The 21159-nt window shown below is 44.7% G+C and overlaps 1 protein-coding gene across 1 annotated transcript in view; it reads right to left on the reverse strand.

Annotated features, from left to right (window-relative positions):
* SLC26A4 (solute carrier family 26 member 4) overlaps window positions 1-21159 on the reverse strand; it is a 177707-nt gene that overhangs the window by 35906 nt on the left and 120642 nt on the right. Inside the window, exons 10-16 of the mRNA XM_069229830.1 lie at window positions 17229-17342; window positions 15286-15363; window positions 14797-14892; window positions 5260-5366; window positions 1721-1790; window positions 1535-1627; window positions 1356-1451 (exon numbers count right to left, since the gene is read on the reverse strand). Coding sequence (XP_069085931.1) covers window positions 1356-1451; window positions 1535-1627; window positions 1721-1790; window positions 5260-5366; window positions 14797-14892; window positions 15286-15363; window positions 17229-17342 — 654 coding nt within the window. The remainder of the gene's footprint in view (window positions 1-1355; window positions 1452-1534; window positions 1628-1720; window positions 1791-5259; window positions 5367-14796; window positions 14893-15285; window positions 15364-17228; window positions 17343-21159) is intronic.

Raw genomic sequence — 21159 nt, forward strand, 5'->3', positions numbered from 1 at the left:
ATGTACAACATACTTTTTTAAGGGGCTTTCAGCCAACCCTCTACTTCTGGTGGCCTGTTACTGTGTCATTCACATGTTCTTCTACCCACTACAGTACACAGTACAGGACAATTCTTTAGCACACTTCCGCAATTGGTTAGCTTCACTGTGAGTGACGGCATTTTTCCATTCCACAAGGAGCTCATACACACACAAAATAGGTCCCTTCAGTGCATGAGACTACTATTGCACTGAATGCTTTTGAGACCAAAAAAATATTTTTGATTTAGCCAATGTTTCTTTTTTAGAATGACAAGAGTCTGGTAGTTTCCCCAACAAAAAGGTTTTGCCAAAAACATGCCAAATCAAACATTGATAAAGCTAAAAGGCTATCTGCTAATAACAGACCTAATGGCTTTCCAAATGCTCATTTCTGGATTGCAAGCATGTCCTCCTGGTTCCCAGGATGATGGTGAGTAAAAATAAAAGTGAGGGTGATATGTCAGAAATGTGGTCAAGGAACCAAACATATGTAAGATTTTTATCCTTTACAGGAATTTGTTTCTTCAGTCGTAAGATCTCTTTATAAACAAGTGTTACTAATAACTACTTATCACTGCTGATCAGTCTAATCTAATATATGAGAAGCATTTCTAATCTCCACAGTTTTTCAACATCAGAACTTGTAATCATACTTAATTTGAGCCGGTGTTTTCTGGTGCTTGGCACCAGCACTTAATTCTCAACACCAGTACTAATGACAATCCACCATGTGGTGGCGCTATCATCTAATTTTGAGATGAGCACCACAGCAGTTTTTAATAAAGCAATACTTATTAAAAATTTATAATACCTAATGCCCACACAATTCTTATAACTTTGGTTGGCCTGGAATAGTCTGAATTGTCACACTAGTAGGAGTGTGATGGTTAGTAGATTTGTTGATACTGTCATTGGTGAAAGTTGCAGTGGCCTCCTGAGAAGGGCCCTCACACTTACTTCTTTACAAATTAATCACTGCTTGTTGTGGTCATTTAAATTTTTCTATTTCACTGACAGTTCAATGTGGCTCCGCTCTTCAGTTTTTACAATAACAATCTCAAAATGAAAACTTAAGTTAAATGAAGGTGGTCAAGGGCTTATTTTTATGCTGTTATTCACAACAGTAGCGTAGTCAGAGGGTCTTGAGCGATAGTGCAAGTGCTATTTGAATTCTAAAATGCAGCAATAATCAGGGTTCAGTGTGTCCCGGTGCCACTGCACCTGCTGCATCAGCGAAAGCTATATGCCCCAGGTTCACAATGATATCTGGTGATGTTAACTTGCAAAATAAAAGTGCATTGACTCAAGAAAAGGAAAAACAGTTCTGCAGTTACCTTTGTTGCTCTTAGCTTTCCTTTCTTGATGAGGTTTTGGATCAGGCTCAGAGCCTTGGCCCGCTTGTTGTACACTCTGATGGCACTAAACCCCACCTAGAGGAAGAAGAGGGGAGGGCGTGAGGGCGGCGTCGCACAGAAACACCCACACACAAAAACACAAGAAGCAAATTACTTACAACGGAAACAATGGTCTTTCTAAGGCTGTCGATATTGCCGTAGAAAAGAGGACTTGAAAATCGAATAATCTTCACCCCTTCTGGCTCAACCACCTGCAAATCAAAGTTTTGAGAAGTGAAGCTGACATTTATTGCTTGAAATAACTGGTTACTCACATGGAAGAAAGAAAAAACTTCAATACGTACATTTTTGTAGTCCTTAACTGACTTGTAGATGTCGGTGCCAGGCACATTTCCAAGCGCTCCACTGCTGGGGCTAGCGAACGATAAAAAGATAATGTAATCAGTCCTGCATCAGAGCTCTCTCAAACATGATGGTTATGTCATTCCCAGGTCACTGAAGCAAAGTAGTGCTTACCACAATAAATGTGCTGGAGTACATTTAGGTAGGCTGATGGCACCTAACTAGCTAGGATAGAAGTAAATCCTGCTGAAAATGTATTTTTGACATCGCTATCTGAGCTCCTTTCTACAAAGCAGCACTTAAACCTGCCATGAACAAAAATGAATTTCCCCATATCTGTGGAGGGAATTTTATGTATTATTTTATTGGGAGTATTACTAGAACACAAACCTATCCCAGAGAGTAGCAGAGTGTTTTGTATAAGGTCAGCGAATTACAGATATATCTCTGGGCACCAATAGCGTAGTGGTGGAGACTTCGAAGAAAGTATTGTTAAGGAGTGCTCCAGTGAGGCTCAGACTGAATTAAAAAAACTCTCTTAATTAGGGGTGAGAAATGGCATAATTTATTCATGAAAAATTTCAGTTTTCTGATTTCTTGCAACACTTTGTTATGTGAGGGCATGCCTTGTGTAAAATAGTCAAGCAGCACACCAGCAGAAGACTGGTTTAAGCACAAAATATGTCTAGAGAAAGGATATTTAATCCTTCTCGAAGATGGCCACCACAAAAGGATCTTTACGGAAAGGAGAGCGGGATCCGATATGAACGGAGGCCACCCGTGGTAGCCTCCAATACATTTTTGAAGGATCGGAGGTTTCCCTGAATAAGACGCGATTCATGTTATTGCATCTGTGAGGAGCAGTGACGTGACGCGTTGCTCATATGAAGAAGTTCATCAGGGTCAAGTTTGTGACTGACTCAATCTAATAGAAACAGGTACTTCTCTTTCCGCTAGTCTTGATGAGACCCGTAATTAAAATGGGCCGAAACGCGTCAACCTTTTGTATTTGAAGAGAGATTGCGAGGAAATTTAAATACTGCTTATAAGGATTTCTTAAGTCACACATCTTTCTTCAAACTTGTATGAAAATAAGGGTGATATAGAGATGCGTACATGACGCAGCCATCTCTTTGATGTGGATTTATATTGAAAGCATTGGTGATAACCACACTGTTTCAAAATGAGGAGATGATTGAAGGACTACGTGTTTTACAAATGTTTTCATTTGTTTGTATTTTGATTTATGTGTATAATATGTTTCATAACGTGTGTAGGCTATTCTTATGTCTGAGCAAAATAGAATGAATTGAGAACATGTAATTAAATTGCAGTTTCAATGACTGATTTACAGTTTAATTTTTTGATATTGAGAATTGTATTTTTCCCTACTATTTTGCCACTTGTTAATTTTCTGTTTGACTTTACCCAGGTATAGTGGGGTTCACAGGATAGACTCCTTTTTTGTCCAATTGTGTAAAATAGTCAAGCAGAACACCAGCAGAAGACTGGTTTAAGCACGAAATGCGTCTCTGCAAGACACTTGTAGCTCAAACAAGCGTCTTGCAGAAAAAAAATTATGCAAAATGGAATGAAGCAAAATTCATATAAACTTCATGAATTTTGCATTGTGTCAATTGTGCCCGCAAAATTTTAACTATGTTATTGAGTAGATCAAATTTGCTCATGTCTAAATAAAATGCTCCATCTTTTCTAAATTGTATCAGTTGATAGCACACTTGCAGTTATTCTACACCACAGTGGTGGGAAACAAGAGAAAAAGGAACTCACATGCTTTCAATATGCTTCCAAGGAGGACCAACTAAATCGTGGGATGCCTAGGCCTCTTGAGCAGGACAACACAGGGTTTGTGATGAAATGTTGGGTGTAATTCACTCCCTCTAGTAAGAGGGTACCTCTACATATACTCCTTAATGGGTTGTTTTATGAGTGACAAACCTACAGGTAGCAAGCACAGGGCACAGCTATCTGTGTTTGGGTACTAGTTCTTTGTGGTGGCTCTTGTTATGGCTAGATATCAACCAAGCAGCTGAGATCTGCAGAAGCTGTGGTCTGTTCTATGGCATATTCTGTTGATCTTCCAACAGGTCGTAACAATAAAAATGTGGTAAAGTTGTTAAATTGACATCCAGAAAGCACAGGGCACCATTATTTGTGTTTGGACACGAGAAATTTGTTGTACATCTTGTTATAGTCATATATTGTGGTGCTGCAATATTACTGTCAGAATATCTGTTAACATTAAATTGAGTCATAAAAATTGTCCACAAAATTTTGCTTCATTGGAATAAAAAATGTAAACCCAACAGCATGATATTTTTATAAATATATATGGAACTGTAACTATGAAAACCTAAGACTGATTCTCTCATCAAATCACGTTATGGCTGCATATAGATGATTAAAGGGATGAGAGACGCCAGGGTTTAGAAGAACGGCAGAGCTGAGAAGCTACCACTAGAGACTCAATTTGAAAGACCTCAAAAGCAAATTAACTGGTGGAACAAACCATTCGATATATCAGAGCCTTTTCACAAGCTGTCCAATGGAGTGCATTAGACAGGACAGTTTCTGGATAAGCGCTGACAAGGTGAATGGTTCCCATTTATACTAAAAGAATCCCAATATATTTCAAGTGGATATCCTCAAAATATGCCATGGATCCACTATTGTGGATCAATATTCAGCAATCGTGGGCTAGACTGACGCAATTACGTGTAGAGTGGACCAACCCTAGTCACTCAGCGCAAGCTTATCTGAAGATGCTACTGTGGCAGTCCTTTTCTGCCTAAAGACAGATGCATGGGGTCATGAAACTGATGGGGTTCCAAGTAGTTCTTCAGTTGTTGCTTACCAACGTGCTCCAAGCTTTTCCATGAATGAATGCCTGCAGAAAAATAATTTGGCCAAAGAGTGTACAGATCAGTTCTTGAGAAAGAGTATGGCCAAAGGTTTCCTCGGGAATGTGCAATCACACTCCTAAAGAGACTGGTCAAGAGCAGTTCATTTGAATTGACTAGGATGCTAGGCCAGGGCTCTTGGGGAGCATTGTTTAAAAACAATAAGAAACCTTTCCATTTCCGGAACAGCTGCTGTGGTCAGATTGAAGAACATCGCTAGCCATATGCATCACATGGCTATACAGCACTTTGATACTTTACTTGGTATGTTATGTTATTTGCATTTGCGTAGCACTAAAGAACACTGTTATAACACTGCAGCGTATTCTTTACCTGTGTACCCTTTCAAGAAGATCTGGGAAGACAATCGCACTACAGGACCACTGTTTGATTGTGTTTGGTTGTGTGCAGTTGGTAGTGTGCTTGAATAGTATTAAGACACCGTTTTAGTGACATGGTGTGAAGGCTTTTCTATGATTCACTTTTTAATGGGTGTTGCACCTCTCCATCACTTATGCGATAACTACATGTTTTAGAGGGATCGACAGAGGGCATATGAGTGCATGCATTTTCTACTAAGAGAGGAACTATGGAAGGTCTAATGATGGTATTCTACTTACAACTGCACTCTCAACACGATGGTCAGCAGTCCGAATACCAGCCCGGCCAAAAGCCCAAGGTCGAGCCCCAGAATGATGGCTGCGATACAGGTGAAAACCCAGATGATCTGTTGGAAACAAATGCAAAGCCTGTCATGCATGTACTCATCAAAGTGTATTTAAGAGCACCTTGATGGGAAGGACATTACAAAAAAGCAGGTTTGATGCCAGCACACTCAAACAGAAAAGGTCTAGGAAATACCTATGCAAAGGGACATAGACTTTATTTATGCCCAGAACACAAAATCAAGCATGCGTTGGAGTCGAGCAGGCAGGGTGTCCGAATATTTTACTAGTTCCAGCAAAGTGTAGGCTTTTGGGCGACTCGTATCTTAGCCCAGATGGCCGCATCATGGGGGCAAAGGATGCCTGAGTGAAACAACTGGTTGCCTTTTTAGTGTACAATTGGTGTGAGCGCCACATGGATTTGGTACCTTACCGAGGGCCTTCAAATCGACTCTCTGCCAAAGGGCTTGAATGCTAGGGTCCACTTAAGGCCAAATGGAGTGAAGGCTTTTCACGCTGCCTACAGCTCTGCTCTGGCGGTGCTATTAAAAATCAGTGTGTCAATACCAAAGCTGTGTAGTTTTGAATTCACCTCAGGGCTCTTTAATCCACTACCAGATCGAAGCCGTTTTAAGGCATGGGCATATTGGGCTCTGGCCCAGGGCCCCCGCCTTTTAAGGAGCCCCCTGATACAGCCTGCTCTGTTATATGGTGTTTAGCAGTGATGAGCTTGAACAGTTCTTAAACAGATTATTTTAAATAGTGTTTCCCTTTAATTTATTTTCAATGTGTGTGAATAGTGATATTCTATTACAGACATTTTGCAGAGAAATGTTGTGTTTATGTTTAATACAACACCCATAAAAAAGTTTCTCTTAAAAATAGGACCTCATATATGAGAAATGGGAGGGTGTTCAGAGATTATATACAGTAATATTCGTGAGCTGCTGCTGTTACAGTATTGAAAACACACGTCACTATCCCTGAATACTAGGTGTAAACACATTTAAAATGTGGACGAATGTGGCTGTGCACTGTCAATGACCTGGACAAAGAGGGCATGAAAGAGCTATAATTGGATCATAAATTCAAAGCCGTTCTGAACAGGGATCCCCAAAATCCTTAAGATGTCCCTGTACCAGACATTGCTACCCCTTCATCTCACTCTTGCCATGCCCTGCCTTCCCCCCTTGTGACAGCTTTTACGTCTATCTCTTCCTCTATGTATTTCTGTTTTGGTGTGTTTTTCCCTATCTTGCTCGCGGTCAATATCTGATGAATGACCAAGCCTGAAAAGGCCAACATAACTCTTCAATAAATATTTGGTTCCAAGGTGTAGAGGTGAATGGACATTAAATATACAAATCACTGTATTATGTGAGTAACTGCTGTACCGAGAGCCTGTGGTAGCTGGCAGCGTATCTGGTTCCTTATAACAGTTAAATGCAAGATTACTCCAGAGATGCAGAGGGTTGGAGTAGCAGACTTTGATGAAATGTGCTGGTATGAACTGGTATGATCAGCTAAAGTCTGCTGGATGGTGGAATCCCTGCGAAGTGTGGATAAAGTGTGTGAGGTACTCAATGCCAATTAGCTGCTGCGTCGAAAGTGAATGGTGAAAGTGCCTGTTTTAGAAGGTTGTAGAGATAGTTTTCTGATAAGATTTTCTGCAACAACTTCACCTCTCCACTACCATTACAAAATCACCCCCACTGGCCAGACTAAACATTTTTGTACAAGACTATAGACAGGGCCGGCTTTAGCGCTGGTGGCGCCTGGTGTGACAATCATTTTGCGTCCCCCAACTCCCAGTTCCCTGCCCCCCACCATGAGCTCATCCCTGGATTCCCTCACTACCACCCGGCAAAAGTCCCCCTCATCTCTCCATAGCCCCTCTCTCACATATATTTCATTTGTTTTAAAATGCGAGTTAAGGCTGGCTTTACTAATCCAGTCAGCTATCCATATAGAATACAGATCTGTTCTTTGCAGCAGGTATATTAACTCTCTGTGCTACTTTATGGCAAGTCAAAACTGTCACTAGACAAAACGCTGATCTCTCTCTCTAGCAGGAACATTAATCACAAGAGTTATCCTGAGATTTTTATTGGTGCCTGAAAGCTGGATGCACAAGGAACTCTGCAGCAGGTGTTTAAAAATGGAAAAGTATTGCTCCACACAGCACTCCCCTTGAGGTGAGTGCCACCATTCCAGGTCAGTGCCCAGTGGGCTGCACCAATCGCACCCCTCTGAAGTAGGCCATGACTATAGAGCTGGGGAAAAAAGTACAGTGCTTTGAGATATTATGAGTCCTTTATCTTAGGGGCAATGTTTAATGCTTCTACAACAAAGAGTTCTGAGATGTGTAATTAAGGTCCATTCTGCCGCTAAGGCATGCTCATTGTATAAGTACACAAGTTGAAGATATAGGGGAACCGTGGGTGTTCTGTGCGAGTAAGGGGTGATTGTCAGCCTGTGTAAAAGCAAAGATGCTTTTTCTGTTTTTATGGTGGCTTTACTTTGTAGCAGGAATCTGACATTGACCAGTGTCTGGTGTCAGGCCAGACAGCCGCCATTTTCTTTCCAAGTACAACCCTTCTTTAAGACTAGCAGCTCTCTGTAAAGCCGCCTATCTTTCACAAGGCTTAGGATGGCCATAGAGATAGTGACACTCTTTGAAAGGGAATCACACAGTTCAACTCTAAGGATCCAAGGAGACTGAGATTCTCACTGTAAATAAATGAATAAACGAGGTACTATTGGTCCTTGCTGCAGTATGAGACCTACACAGAGAAAGAAGGGTATTTCCACCACTGGTTTCAACACTAGACGTCAGGGTCAACCACCTGCTATTGGCCAACAAACAGCCGTAGCAGAGTCAGTTCTGAACACTTCATTCAGAATGAGGCACATTCAAATAAAAATGCCTATTTTTATATAGCGCAACGTGCTGCAGATTTACCATCTCTAAGCACATCAAATAAAAACGTATGATACTGGAATGTACAGGCAGAAGGAAGCTGCAGGGGATGACGTAGCTCTCATCCCCAACATTCAAGCTGTGGGTAGGACTGGAAACCAAAACTAGCCATGGACACTAGGTAACACCAGCCCCACATCGCCTCAGGCGAGTGAGCGCCGCAAGCATCACAGTCCATCTTCAGTGCCTTGGGAGCAGATGCTCCTCGCAATTAAAATATTAGACAAAATGGACCAAAACAGTGCACATCATAGTGTAATATTTCAAATATATTGGCCACCAGATGTACAGGCAGGTTTGAGGAGTAATTATGAAATACTGCAATTCTTCAAGATCTCTTTGGGTACTCAGGAGCAACATTTCTCCTAAGGAGAACATCATGTACGTCCCATTGTCATGCCGAACCCATATTATCCTATATGTAGAGCACAACGGTGATGGGAGAGTGAGTATATGTTGCCCTGGAAAGCAAAGCAATACTGGTATGCAAGAATCCACATGTCTATTGTGTAAAAAAGCTAGCATGCACATCAGTCCAGTTTGGAAAGGGGCACAGTCGTGCAAAAACCCATCAGGCACGTGAATGTTCAGTATCACTGTTATGCCAGAAACCAGATTGTCCTGATATGTAAAGCCCCATTTCAGTGCAAGCACCATGTCCAGGATGCTACTGGCCTCAATATCCAGGCCCCTCTCTCCTCTGTGCTCCCTATTCTACTCCTTGCAGGAACATGTCTTGCAACAGGTACAGTAGCAGCTGTGTCTGAATTCTAGCTGGATAGTAGGGTACCGGAGAGGGACAGCAGCCTATGCTTCCTTCCTCCCTTCAGTGACTCTGTTCTTAACTTAGCCAGTCGGCCAAGCAGGCCTCCTGGTCCAGGTCACCCAGTTGTGCAGACAAGGGGTTGGCTGGATCATGGCAGCCCACCTAGCTCTAAAAACAGTCCCCAGGCTTAAAGCCCATCTAGAAATGCCAGAATGCACTAGTCTAACCTGGACAGTAGCAAGAAACTGATATGGCCAAATGGCCAGTAGGTTTGGTGTTTGGCTCTACGTAGGTTTTTAGTGTTGAAATAGCAGGTCTCTCCTACCACGCAAAGAAAGATCTTGCAGTGATCACTTAGTAGGTGTTTAGCAAAGATGTACTGAACACAATACAATTACATACACACTGGGTTTGAACCTTTGGCTAGAACTATCAGATTTTCATAATCACAAATAAATCCCCCTTTGCATCATTCAAAGGCATGCGTCGCCTACACTCACACTAGTACCCCCTCTATAAATTTCTCCTCTCAGAGAGTAAGCTCCCGCTTTGCTAAGTCATAGGGAGAGACGAGGGGGTAGACTGAGGACAAAGACAACAAGGGAGAAGAGGAAAGGGGTGGGAGGGATGGGCTTGGAAAGTGAGAAAAGGATAGATACAGTTAAGGCCACAAAAATAGAGGGTAGAGGCAGACAGTTAAAGAAGAAGGAAAATAATGGTGGAAATACAGGGGTTGAGGTTAATTTGTAGAGTTAAGCAGGGGCTGCTCCTCCTTTAGGGCGGAGGAACGTCGTCCCCGCCAGCTGTGGCAGCTGCATACCAAAACTGTGTTTATTATTGTTTTTTGGTAAAAGGGCGGGTCCACGGGGATGACAAGCAGTGGTGGGGGGGGTGCTCAGCACTCCCCGTCAAAGTGCATGTGTGTTTGGCTGGCCATCTTGTGCTGGGCTGGAGAGAGCCTGCACAGGCTCCCAGTCTGCCTGGGCGCTCCCAGCCAATCCTGACGCAGCGTTGAGCAGCATCAGGATTGGCCACAGGGCAGGCTGGGAGCCTGTGCCTGCAGCGAGGGGACAGATATTATTTTGAATTGTATTTTAATTCCCCCCCTTTCCACGCACCGCCCTGCGCCACCCCGCCCCTTCTGCTTGCCGCAAGCCACGAGCCGCTCCTGGTGTTAAGGGAGGTAGTAACGAGTAATGGGCTAGAGGTAGAATATGAAAGAGGCAGAGGAATAGGTCTGGGGGTAAAGGGGCAGGAGTACAGCTACAGGTGAACAGGTAGAGTGGAGCAGGGTTAGGTGTTGAGGGAAAGACATGCAGATATAGCAGGTGGTGAGCAGAGTTTTTGAGGTAAGTGGAGAATGAGGCGGGAAGAGGATGAAGGATAAAGAAGAGATAGTGGAAAGTGGAAAAAAGTTAATAAATTGAGATAGAAGTGTGGGAGGCCAAAGGCAGAGGGGTAGAAGGAGTGTGGTAGAGGTAAAATTATAGCTATAGAGATGGAGAGGGAGAAGGGCAAAGCTACAGCAACAGAGAAGAGGAGAAAAGCAGTATTGATAGAGGATTAGAACCAGAGACGCAGAGGGAGGTGAATTGAAGGCGGGGGACAGGGAAGGACTTTTCTTGAGAGAGGAGAGCAGGAGATATAGTGGGAGTGGTAGAGGAAGAACTTAATGTAGGGGAGAGAAATCGATTTACCAGGCAAGGTAAACGCGGAGTGGTAGAGTACTGCAGGTACAGGGCCAAAAGGTGGGTAAGCTACTGCATTCATAGAGAGGGCTAAGCAGTGATTAATTTGTAAAATAATAAGTGCAGGAACTGTAGGAGGCTGGACTGGCTTGTAGTGAGTACCAAGGGGTACTTGCACCTTGCACCAGGCCCAGTTATCCCTTATTAGTGTATAGGGTGTCTAGCAGCTTAGGCTGATAGATAATGGTAGCTTAGCAGAGCAGCTTAGGCTGAACTAGGAGACGTGTGAAGCTACTACAGTACCACTTAGTGTCATATGCACAATATCATAAGAAAACACAATACACAGTTATACTAAAAATAAAGGTACTTTATTTTTATGACAATATGCCAAAGTATCTTAGAGTGTACCCTCAGTGAGAGGATAGGAAATATACACAAGATATATATACACAATAGCAAAAATATGCAGTATAGTCTTAGAAAACAGTGCAAACAATGTATAGTTACAATAGGATGCAATGGGGAAACATAGGGATAGGGGCAACACAAACCATATACTCCAAAAGTGGAATGCGAACCACAAATGGACCCCAAACCTATGTGACCTTGTAGAGGGTCGCTGGGACTATTAGAAAATAGTGAGAGTTAGAAAAATAACCCTCCCCAAGACCCTGAAAAGTGAGTGCAAAGTGCACTAAAGTTCCCCTAAGGACAAAGAAGTCGCGTTAGAGGAATAATGCAGGAAAGACACAAACCAACAATGCAACAACTGTGGATTTCCAATATAGGGTACCTGTGGAACAAGGGGACCAAGTCCAAAAGTCACAAGCAAGTCGGAGATGGGCATATGCCCAGGAAATGCCAGCTGCGGGTGCAAAGAAGCTTCTACTGGACAGAAGAAGCTGAAGTTTCTGCAGGAACAAAAAGGGCTAGAGACTTCCCCTTTGGTGGACGGATCCTTCTCGCTGTGGAGAGTTGGGCAGAAGTGTTTTCCCGCCGAAAGAACGCCAACAAGCCTTGCTAGCTGCAAATCGTGCGGTTAACGTTTTTGGACGCTGCTGTGGCCCTGGACGGACCAGGAGGTCGCAAATTGGACCAGGAGAGAGAGGGGACGTCGAGCAAGACAAGGAGCCCTCTCAGCAGCAGGTAGCACCCGGAGAAGTGCCAGAAACAGGCACTACGAGGATGCGTGAAACAGTGCTCACCCGAAGTTGCACAAAGGAGTCCCACGTCGCCGGAGACCAACTTAGGAAGTCGTGCAATGCAGGTTAGAGTACCGTGGACCCAGGCTTGGCTGTGCACAAAGGATTTCCACCGGAAGTGCACAGGGGCCGGAGTAGCTGCAAAAGTCGCGGTTCCCAGCAATGCAGCCCAGTGAGGTGAGGCAAGGACTTACCTCCATCAAACTTGGACTGAAGAGTCACTGGACTGTGGGGGTCACTTGGACAGAGTCGCTGGATTCGAGGGACCTCGCTCGTTGTGCTGAGAGGAGACCCAAGGGACCGGTAATGCAGCTTTTTGGTGCCTGCGGTTGCAGGGGGAAGATTCCGTCGACCCACGGGAGATTTCTTCGGAGCTTCTGGTGCAGAGAGGAGGCAGACTACCCCCACAGCATGCACAAGCAGGAAAACAGTTGAGAAGGCGGCAGGATCAGCGTTACAGAGTTGCAGTAGTCGTCTTTGCTACTATGTTGCAGGTTTGCAGGCTTCCAGCGCGGTCAGCAGTCGATTCCTTGGCAGAAGGTGAAGAGAGAGATGCAGAGGAACTCGGATGAGCTCTTGCATTCGTTATCTAAAGTTTCCCCAGAGACAGAGACCCTAAATAGCCAGAAAAGAGGGTTTGGCTACCTAGGAGATAGGATAGGCTACTAACACCTGAAGGAGCCTATCAGAAGGAGTCTCTGACGTCACCTGGTGGCACTGGCCACTCAGAGCAGTCCAGTGTGCCAGCAGCACCTCTGTTTCCAAGATGGCAGAGGTCTGGAGCACACTGGAGGAGCTCTGGACACCTCCCAGGGGAGGTGCAGGTCAGGGGAGTGGTCACTCCCCTTTCCTTTGTCCAGTTTCGCGCCAGAGCAGGGCTAAGGGGTCCCCTGAACCGGTGTAGACTGGCTTATGCAGAATTGGGCACATCTGTGCCCAACAAAGCATTTCCAGAGGCTGGGGGAGGCTACTCCTCCCCTGCCTTCACACCATTTTCCAAAGGGAGAGGGTGTAACACCCTCTCTCAGAGGAAGTTCTTTGTTCTGCCATCCTGGGCCAGGCCTGGCTGGACCCCAGGAGGGCAGATGCCTGTCTGAGGTGTTGGCAGCAGCAGCAGCTGCAGCTGCAGTGAAACCCCAGGAAGGGCAGTTTGGCAGTACCAGGGTCTGTGCTACAGAACACTGGGATCATGGGATTGTGCCAACTATGCCAGGATGGTATAGAGGGGGCAATTCCATGATCATAGACATGTTACATGGCCATATTCGGAGTTACCATTGTGAAGCTACATATAGGTAGTGACCTATATGTAGTGCACGCGTGTAATGGTGTCTCACAACGTTCAGGGAATTGGCTCTGAACAATGTGGGGGCACCTTGGCTAGTGCCAGGGTGCCCTCACACTAAGTAACTTTGCACCTAACCTTTACCAGGTAAAGGTTGGACATATAGGTGACTTATAAGTTACTTAAGTGCAGTGTAAAATGGCTGTGAAATAACGTGGACGTTATTTCACTCAGGTTGCAATGGCAGGCCTGTGTAAGAATTGTCAGAGCTCCCTATGGGTGGCAAAAGAAATGCTGCAGCCCATAGGGATCTCCTGGAACCCCAATACCCTGGGTACCTCAGTACCATATACTAGGGAATTATAAGGGTGTTCCAGTAAGCCAATGTAAATTGGTAAAAATGGTCACTAGCCTGTTAGTGACAATTTGGAAAGAAATGAGAGAGCATAACCACTGAGGTTCTGATTAGCAGAGCCTCAGTGAGACAGTTAGTCACTACACAGGTAACACATTCAGGCACACTTATGAGCACTGGGGCCCTGGGTTACCAGGGTCCCAGTGACACATACAACTAAAACAACATATATACAGTGAAAAATGGGGGTAACATGCCAGGCAAGATGGTACTTTCCTACAGGAACCCAAAGTATTTCTCAAAAGCCCACAGCCGGCGCTGACGAATGTCGAGATTGCCAAATACCAACACTATGTAGTTAAGATTCCTTCTCATGCCTCTTTCTTACACCATTCCTGCAGGTGCTTTTGCAGCCCGCGTTCTCTTTTTGGCACTGTTTTTCCATCTTTCTCTTCCTCCAAAATTCCCTTTTTGTGTTTTTCTCTCTTTTATTCTGGGTCACAAGTTGATAAAGAAAAGTAAATGCCGGTCCCCAAAAATGAGTGCTAGTTGGCCCCACCTGAAAACCTCCGGCTCAAATGAAGCATTGTCCGAGCCATGAGTCTGGTTGGTCCTAAGATGCAGATCACAAGCCGAGTCATCAGAAGACCCAGACATATTTTAACTTTCTTGGTTTGCATTTAATTAAAACTGCAAGCTCCCTGACAGTACAAAAGCAGAGATTTCGTATTTTATTGCTGCTCATACACTGCTGCAGCAGCTCTCCTTAGGCAGACGCTGCTCGCGTGTGTTTTTATTATATTACCAAAGTGCCTCGTGCGGGGAAGACAGGGCAGTGCACTGGCTCAAATGCAGCTCGTCTTTAAATTGAGTCCCAAGGCAGAGCCAGAGCCACAGCTTTCACTCGAGCCGGGCTCCAGCCTGCATCGGCTCGCCCATCTGCAACAGGGCCACATAGAAGAGACAGAGGAGAGAGAGGTGATGCAAAGGCTGAGGGACAGAAGAAGGGCTAGAGGGCAGAGCTGTAAATAAGGAGGGGGAGAGAGCTAGAACTAGAGGTGGAAGATTGGAAATGGAGAATTGGCGGCATGGAGATGTAGGGGCAAAGGGGTGAAGCAGCACAGATAGAGGGGCAATAGAAGCTGGGAAGAGGAAGGAGGGCAGGAGTGGTTAAGGTAAAAGACTAAAAGTCAAGTGGAAGTGAGGAACTTACTGAGTCGTATTTGTTCTGTTTCCACAAGCGCGGCACATCCAGCACCTGCCAGAACATCCCTTTCAGGTTGGCGATAACAATGGCGGCCAGCACAGACTGCGATGGAAAGAGAGAAAAGTTGCTTTCAACAGAAGAGATGAAAGAAAATCTCCAGTCAAAGCCCCCTTACAAGTTGGGCTGATGGATGTTACAGGACACATCCAAGATATAGGTTCTCACACTTCAAGAACACTGGTCACTTATCCAGACCCAGAATTTCCATCTTCGCAATGGGTGTCAGAGCCTACCCATGATCTGCCCTGGTCTGTTTCTCTGCTTCAATGGGTCTTGTCAGAATCACGGATAAAAGTCAAAGGGCGTACTTTTCTCACACCCCCTTCCATGAATGATGGTCATGTCCACACCTCTGAGAGTCCCAGAAGATCAACCAATCACTACACTTTTGGAATACATTCATTTTCTATAATTTCAAAGAAAAAAAAGGTGTACCTTCTGCAGAGGCTCCAGCAGTGTCCCCAGGGCCACAATGGCTATTAACACTATCAAAGATGAAATAAGGCCGGCCACCTAAAACACAAACAAACCATATTGTCAAAAAAGAGCCTGCAAGAACCATTTTCTCAGCAATTCATTTTGGTTTGGTTCCATGTTTTCTACCATGAAGTGACTATCTGAATCTTCATTGCCCATTTGCCAAGGAGGTTACTTAAGGACAATTCACTCCGACAGTTGCCAAAGCCACATACACTGCAAAACAAATCTAAATAGGTGACATGGTGTGCATCCCTTAGCCCTTGCATGTGTTAAATTAGTGTATTTATTTGTGCACCTTTCTAGAATAGACCACTCTACAATTTATGGACATTGTTTCAAAAGTACAACTGTAGAGACATAGGTACATAACTATACAGGAACATTTCATGCACAAAAACAAAATAAAAATGAAATGGAATCATAAATGTATGCAAACAACAATGGATAGGTGAATCAAACATGTAAACAATACAGATGAATTTAGGAGACCACAACAGGAACTTGAGACGTTGTGGTAAGCTAGTTTACCTTAGAGATGAGCGTTTGCTTCAGGCAAGTTGGGCTGAGACGAAGATGCAAGAATGGAAGGAAAGAAACTCAGCAGGCTATACCAAGAAAGGGTAAGAGAACCACTCAACAGGAGATGAAGGAAATAAAAAGGGAGTAACAACAAAACTGCACCCAAGGTTAGAATCAGGACTCACCATAAAACAGAGACAGGACAACAATACAGTTACCAGAGAAGCAGTAGACTCAAACCAAATTAGAAACCCATTCATAAAATGAAGGAATTTAAGATCTTTCTTGAACATTGCTTTTATAGTGGGTGTCCATAGATCAGAGTTCCAAATTTTGGTCACACTGCCTGAAAAGGATTTAGCTTAAGGTTCTGTAATTATTTGCCTTTGCTCCTTCCCTCTTGATAAGCAGACAAGAACCATATGTGTTTGAGGAAAAGAGATTTCATGAGCAATGTTGTTGTGCTAAGCTGGGGTGACCAATGAAATAGCCACCAGAGGTCAGGTGGTCCTATCAGAGAATGGATAATGTTGAGGTTGTCCATCCTCTCCTGACTTAGGAAGGCTGATTATGCTTACAGATGTAGCAACACAAAAGTATGATGGACTGGGTGCTGAAACACTTCAAACACTCACCCCCTGTCAAAGATCTGGGTTTAATCCATTGTTCTTTTGCTCACCATGCCACCCCAGTTTGGACCCAGTCATATGCAAAGCAGTCTTGACCCTGTTCCCCATGGGAACAGTCCAGCCCGAACTGCCAAGCCAGGTCCTCCCTGGACCAGAAACAAGCATCCTGGGACCGGTTTCAGGGTATCACCCTTCATCAGCCAGGCTAGTTTGGATACAACCTACACCATACTGTCTCCATGTAAAGCATGGACTGTGCAGGCTCAAGAAACATTTATATAATGATGAGGGGGTGTCATGGGAGCCCTGCCACTGAAACTGATATGGGCAGTGGTATTATTTACAACCAACTGCAATTGTTGTGTTCCAGGAGATGGAATTATACTTCGTGTATGTTTACTACCACCTTTAGTTAACACAGGGCTTTGTATACGACTGCAACACCATCACATTTAGCTGAGGGAGAAGTGGTAATGTGAGCAGAGCTGTAATGTACTGCTGGCAGTATTTCTCATACGATGGAGCACAACTTTCTTTCATTCATAAAAACTGGAACTGGTCGTCCTCTACCGCTGAATTTTTCTGTGATTACGCAAGACTGGCCATAATTGATTGTATCTGTCCCTCTGGGTCAAAACAAGTCCTAGTCCCTAAAAATGAGCGCCAATGACCAGCACCGGCAACCTATGGTTGAAATCAAACACAGCAAACAGCACAGGTGAGAGGGTGTGACAGTACAGTGAACCTTACCTGCGTCTTTCCCCCAGTGCTTTCTTGGACGGCGGTTCGCGAGAGTGCGGTGGTTGCAACGAAGCATGAGAAGGCACCTGAAAATATGTTGGTGATCCCAAAGGCGATGAATTCCTTGCAAAATGTAAATTAACAAGGTCGTGAGTGATTAGATATTAAGCACACATGCAGTTCCTCAGTAAAATACAAACGATTTTTGCTCCCGTTTTAACACTTGCACTATCAGAGTTTAGCACAAACTTGGTAGTTTTTTGTGATCCACCAAAGTTCAGAATGGGCACTAAAGTTATTTGTGGACGTTATTCTTTTTCTTGTCCAAAAAACCTAAACGGTGCATGAATCGCCAAACTTGCATAAACTTGCAATTTTGCAGAGTTTGCATACCCAGTTAAGTGCTACACTCTAAGGAGCCTACTGTGTCCACAGATGAACGTTACGTAAAATGGAGCCCTGTACCAGCCGCAGACTGCCTAATTTCCTTTTAAACAATTACGTGAAATTTCACAAAAATTATGGAAAATACAATACCAGCATTTGGTGCTGTGTATTAGCATATACTGCGTCCTCACGTTTTGGACACAAGGGCTCATTTTGCTCCAAAAAAATAGCACAAAAAACACAATATCCACAAACAGCAGCCACTAGGGTACTTTTTATTAACATTGTCCCCGTGCACTTGTGCTACATTTTTGCTATTAAAGGCACATAATTATGCAACGTGGCACATTGGCTTAATTTTAAAAAATTTGTGTGACAAGCGTAACATGAAATGACCAAAAGTATGCTATATTACACCGTATAAAGGAATTTTTGTCCAAGCCAAATCATAACCTAACTCTTACCATGTCCCTAAACTTGTATGTAATCATAACCCTAAAACTAATCTACAATTTCCCTTAATCCTTGTCTTAAATTTGGCCATAACCCTAACCCTTAAACCAAACCTAAATGTTGGCCTTAATCGTGGTCTCAATTACTCTTAACCACAAACGTCGCACAAACCCTAACATTAATTCTGCCCACCACTAACCCCTACTCTACCATAACAATCTGAACATCTACGCTGCCCTTACACTGAAGATGGCCTATTAGTTAAAGCCTAGCTCTAACCCTTTTCCTATCGTTGAGTTTAACCCTCGCCCTAACCCTGACCCAATCTGTAGCCCTCATGCTAAATGCAGTCACTTGTACTTCATGTACGTTGTCTTTGAAATGCGATTGATTTTGATTACATATTTTTCAAGGGTTGTTTTTCGATCGGTTAAATGAGATGAGCTGACAGGATTTTGCTTTGACTTTCTGATGCTTAGCATTCACCTATGGTGCTCTGTGTCCATGACTACCTCCCATTACTCAATACGTATTGGTTTACACAGTCTTCTGGTGCCCTACAAAGTGTGACTCGTGCTCTCAAAGGCTACTTAAGAATGACATTAGGTCACCAGGCTTAAGGATGGGACAAATGGAAGTGTGCATGCCTACAGATGAGACTAAAAGAGGCCCAAAACATATGTATGCCACTGTGGGCCCTCAGATTTGACTAAAGTCACACCTCTGATCTACATTCCAATTGCTTATTGTTTGCTGAGTGTGTTCTGTGGCCTGAATTCAATGCACAATAATAGTTGTCCATAAAATCCAGTGGGCCTTATTTAGAGTTTGGTGGACAGACTACTCCATCGCATACGTGGTGCAGTACCCTGTCCACCAAACTTGTGGTTTCCAAGCTCTATTTAGAGTCAGTAGTAAAGACATGTTTGTGCTGGCAGAGCCCCTCTGTTTCCACCTGGACACACCTTTCACCAGCGGCGTGACTGACTTTGGGCTGTTGGTCAAAGTATCTCGGACTGTTCAACTTAATTGTTTTCCTTTTGGGCCCACTCAGGAAAGCCTGGATGCTGCCAGTAAGGCAACAAATATATGACTACCACACGCTGGGGTAAAATTCAAAGTGTTACTGGGCCATATCTTTCTTTTGTGGAACTGTCACTTTTGGAGTTTTAGTTTTTAAAAACCAATAAGCTTTGTGGTTCGGGTGCATTGAACATGGAGACCATACAGCAAAGCGGCAAGTCTGATGAATGCACAGACATATATGCCTGCCTGGCCGGGGTCTCTAAATATGGCGGGCTGTCGTCCACAGGCGATCGGAGTCCATCCCTTACAATGGTCACCCTGAGCAGATCACTTTACTTTATGTAGAGAGTAAGCGGAGAGCCATGCGGGCTCTCCTTGTTGGTACAACGTTCTCTGCGTGTCCGGGAGGGGCACGGACCACGAGTATATAATAAAGAGAGAGCTGCGGTGATGCAGTCTTGTGTGTGTATGCAACCACACCTGGTCTCCGAGTGTGTCATTCCTTGGTACGATCACGAACTTACAATGGCGACGAGCGGGATGTCGACATCCTACGCATCCAAAGAGTAAAACCTTAAGTGAGTGACGAGGTGGAGTTATTAAAAAAAAAAAGAATAAACGTACCAAAAGTGGTGCGGAGTCGGCTGCCTGTGAAGGGGAAACCGCGGCACAACTTCGACGACGAAGGCGATCGGCGGTACTGGTTTGGTGGAAACCGACCGCCTGGTGTGGTGCCGGAGAGTGTGCGGCTTGGCCCCCTGCTCGGGGAGGCCAGATACGGTGACCCACGCCCCGCCCCGCCCCAGAGGGAGAAAAAAAAAAACACGTGGAGCGAAACGCTCCGTTGAGCGCTCCCCTTGGGTGCATCCTGGTGCCGGGAGATCCTGCCCCGAAGTGCGAACCATGTGGAGCGACACGCTCCGTCGAGCGCGCCGGCTTCGAGCGTCCTGTTGCCGGGGGAGCAACAGTGACGCAGGTGCCTTCCTGGTCGGGCGCTCCGCCTCACAGTGTTCGGCCGCTGCAGAAGAGCAGCAAGACGAATGTTCCCCCTGGAGCTGGGGGAAACGGATATAAGAGAACGTATGGAAGGCGGGATACCGCCTCGTAACACAGGAGACGAGCGCCTGTGAAAACCGGAGGCACTACTGGCAGACAGAGGCCTGCAAACAAGTAAATAAAAATAAAAATAAAAAAAAAACGATTTTTTTTTCTTTTTCTGCTCTCTCTCAGTGGTGAATAACAAGCACAAACAAGTGTGGGTGAGCCAGTATTTAATAAAAAGACTGTTTCAAAAAATAAAAAATAAATAAAACGTTAACTTCTGTGAATCAGTGGAGCGTGAGAGGGCAAGCATGAGTGCCCCACCCCAGGACAATGCCGATCCGCCACCACCACCACCAGGGAATCCCCAACTCCCAGCACAGCTGAATAATAGTATTCACTCCTCAATCACGTCATTACCACCGTTTAGCCAACTGATTGACCCGGCCACTGTTGCGCCCAGATGGCACTTATGGATAAATCGCCTAGAAAACTATTTTTTGCGCAACTAGAGAAACGGATGGGGCCGTACTTAGGTCCGTAATGCTGTTGATGGGAGGAGATGAACTGCAGGAGCTGTTTGATTCCCTCCCTGATACAGGAGACAAGTCTGACTTTGATGCAGCGGTAACTGCTTTAAATAGACACTTTGATGCTCAACTTAATTCTGATTATGAACGTTTTAAATTGAGACAGGCGCAACAGACAGAAGTCGAGTCGATGGATATGTTTTACGCCAGGTTGAGAAAGCTGGTGAGCTCGTGCACAGGACTCAACCAGCAAGAAGAGATCCGAGCGCAGATCATCCAAGGTTGCTGGTCCAATGCCTTAAGAAAACGTATTCTTCGACAACAGGGTATGTCCCTCGACGATATTTTGATTCTTGCACGATCGCATGAACTGTCTGCGGTACGAGCAGACGCGATGGCAGCCGTAAGGGGTCAGTCGTTAGCTGCAGCGTCGTCGACTCGTGCTGTCCAGGTTAAGGAGGAACAGGTAGATGCTGTCCAGACACGCCAGGTAGTACCGCGCA

The sequence above is a fragment of the Pleurodeles waltl genome, chromosome 4_1 (genome assembly GCF_031143425.1).
Source record: "Pleurodeles waltl isolate 20211129_DDA chromosome 4_1, aPleWal1.hap1.20221129, whole genome shotgun sequence".
Classification (NCBI taxonomy): domain Eukaryota; kingdom Metazoa; phylum Chordata; class Amphibia; order Caudata; family Salamandridae; genus Pleurodeles; species Pleurodeles waltl.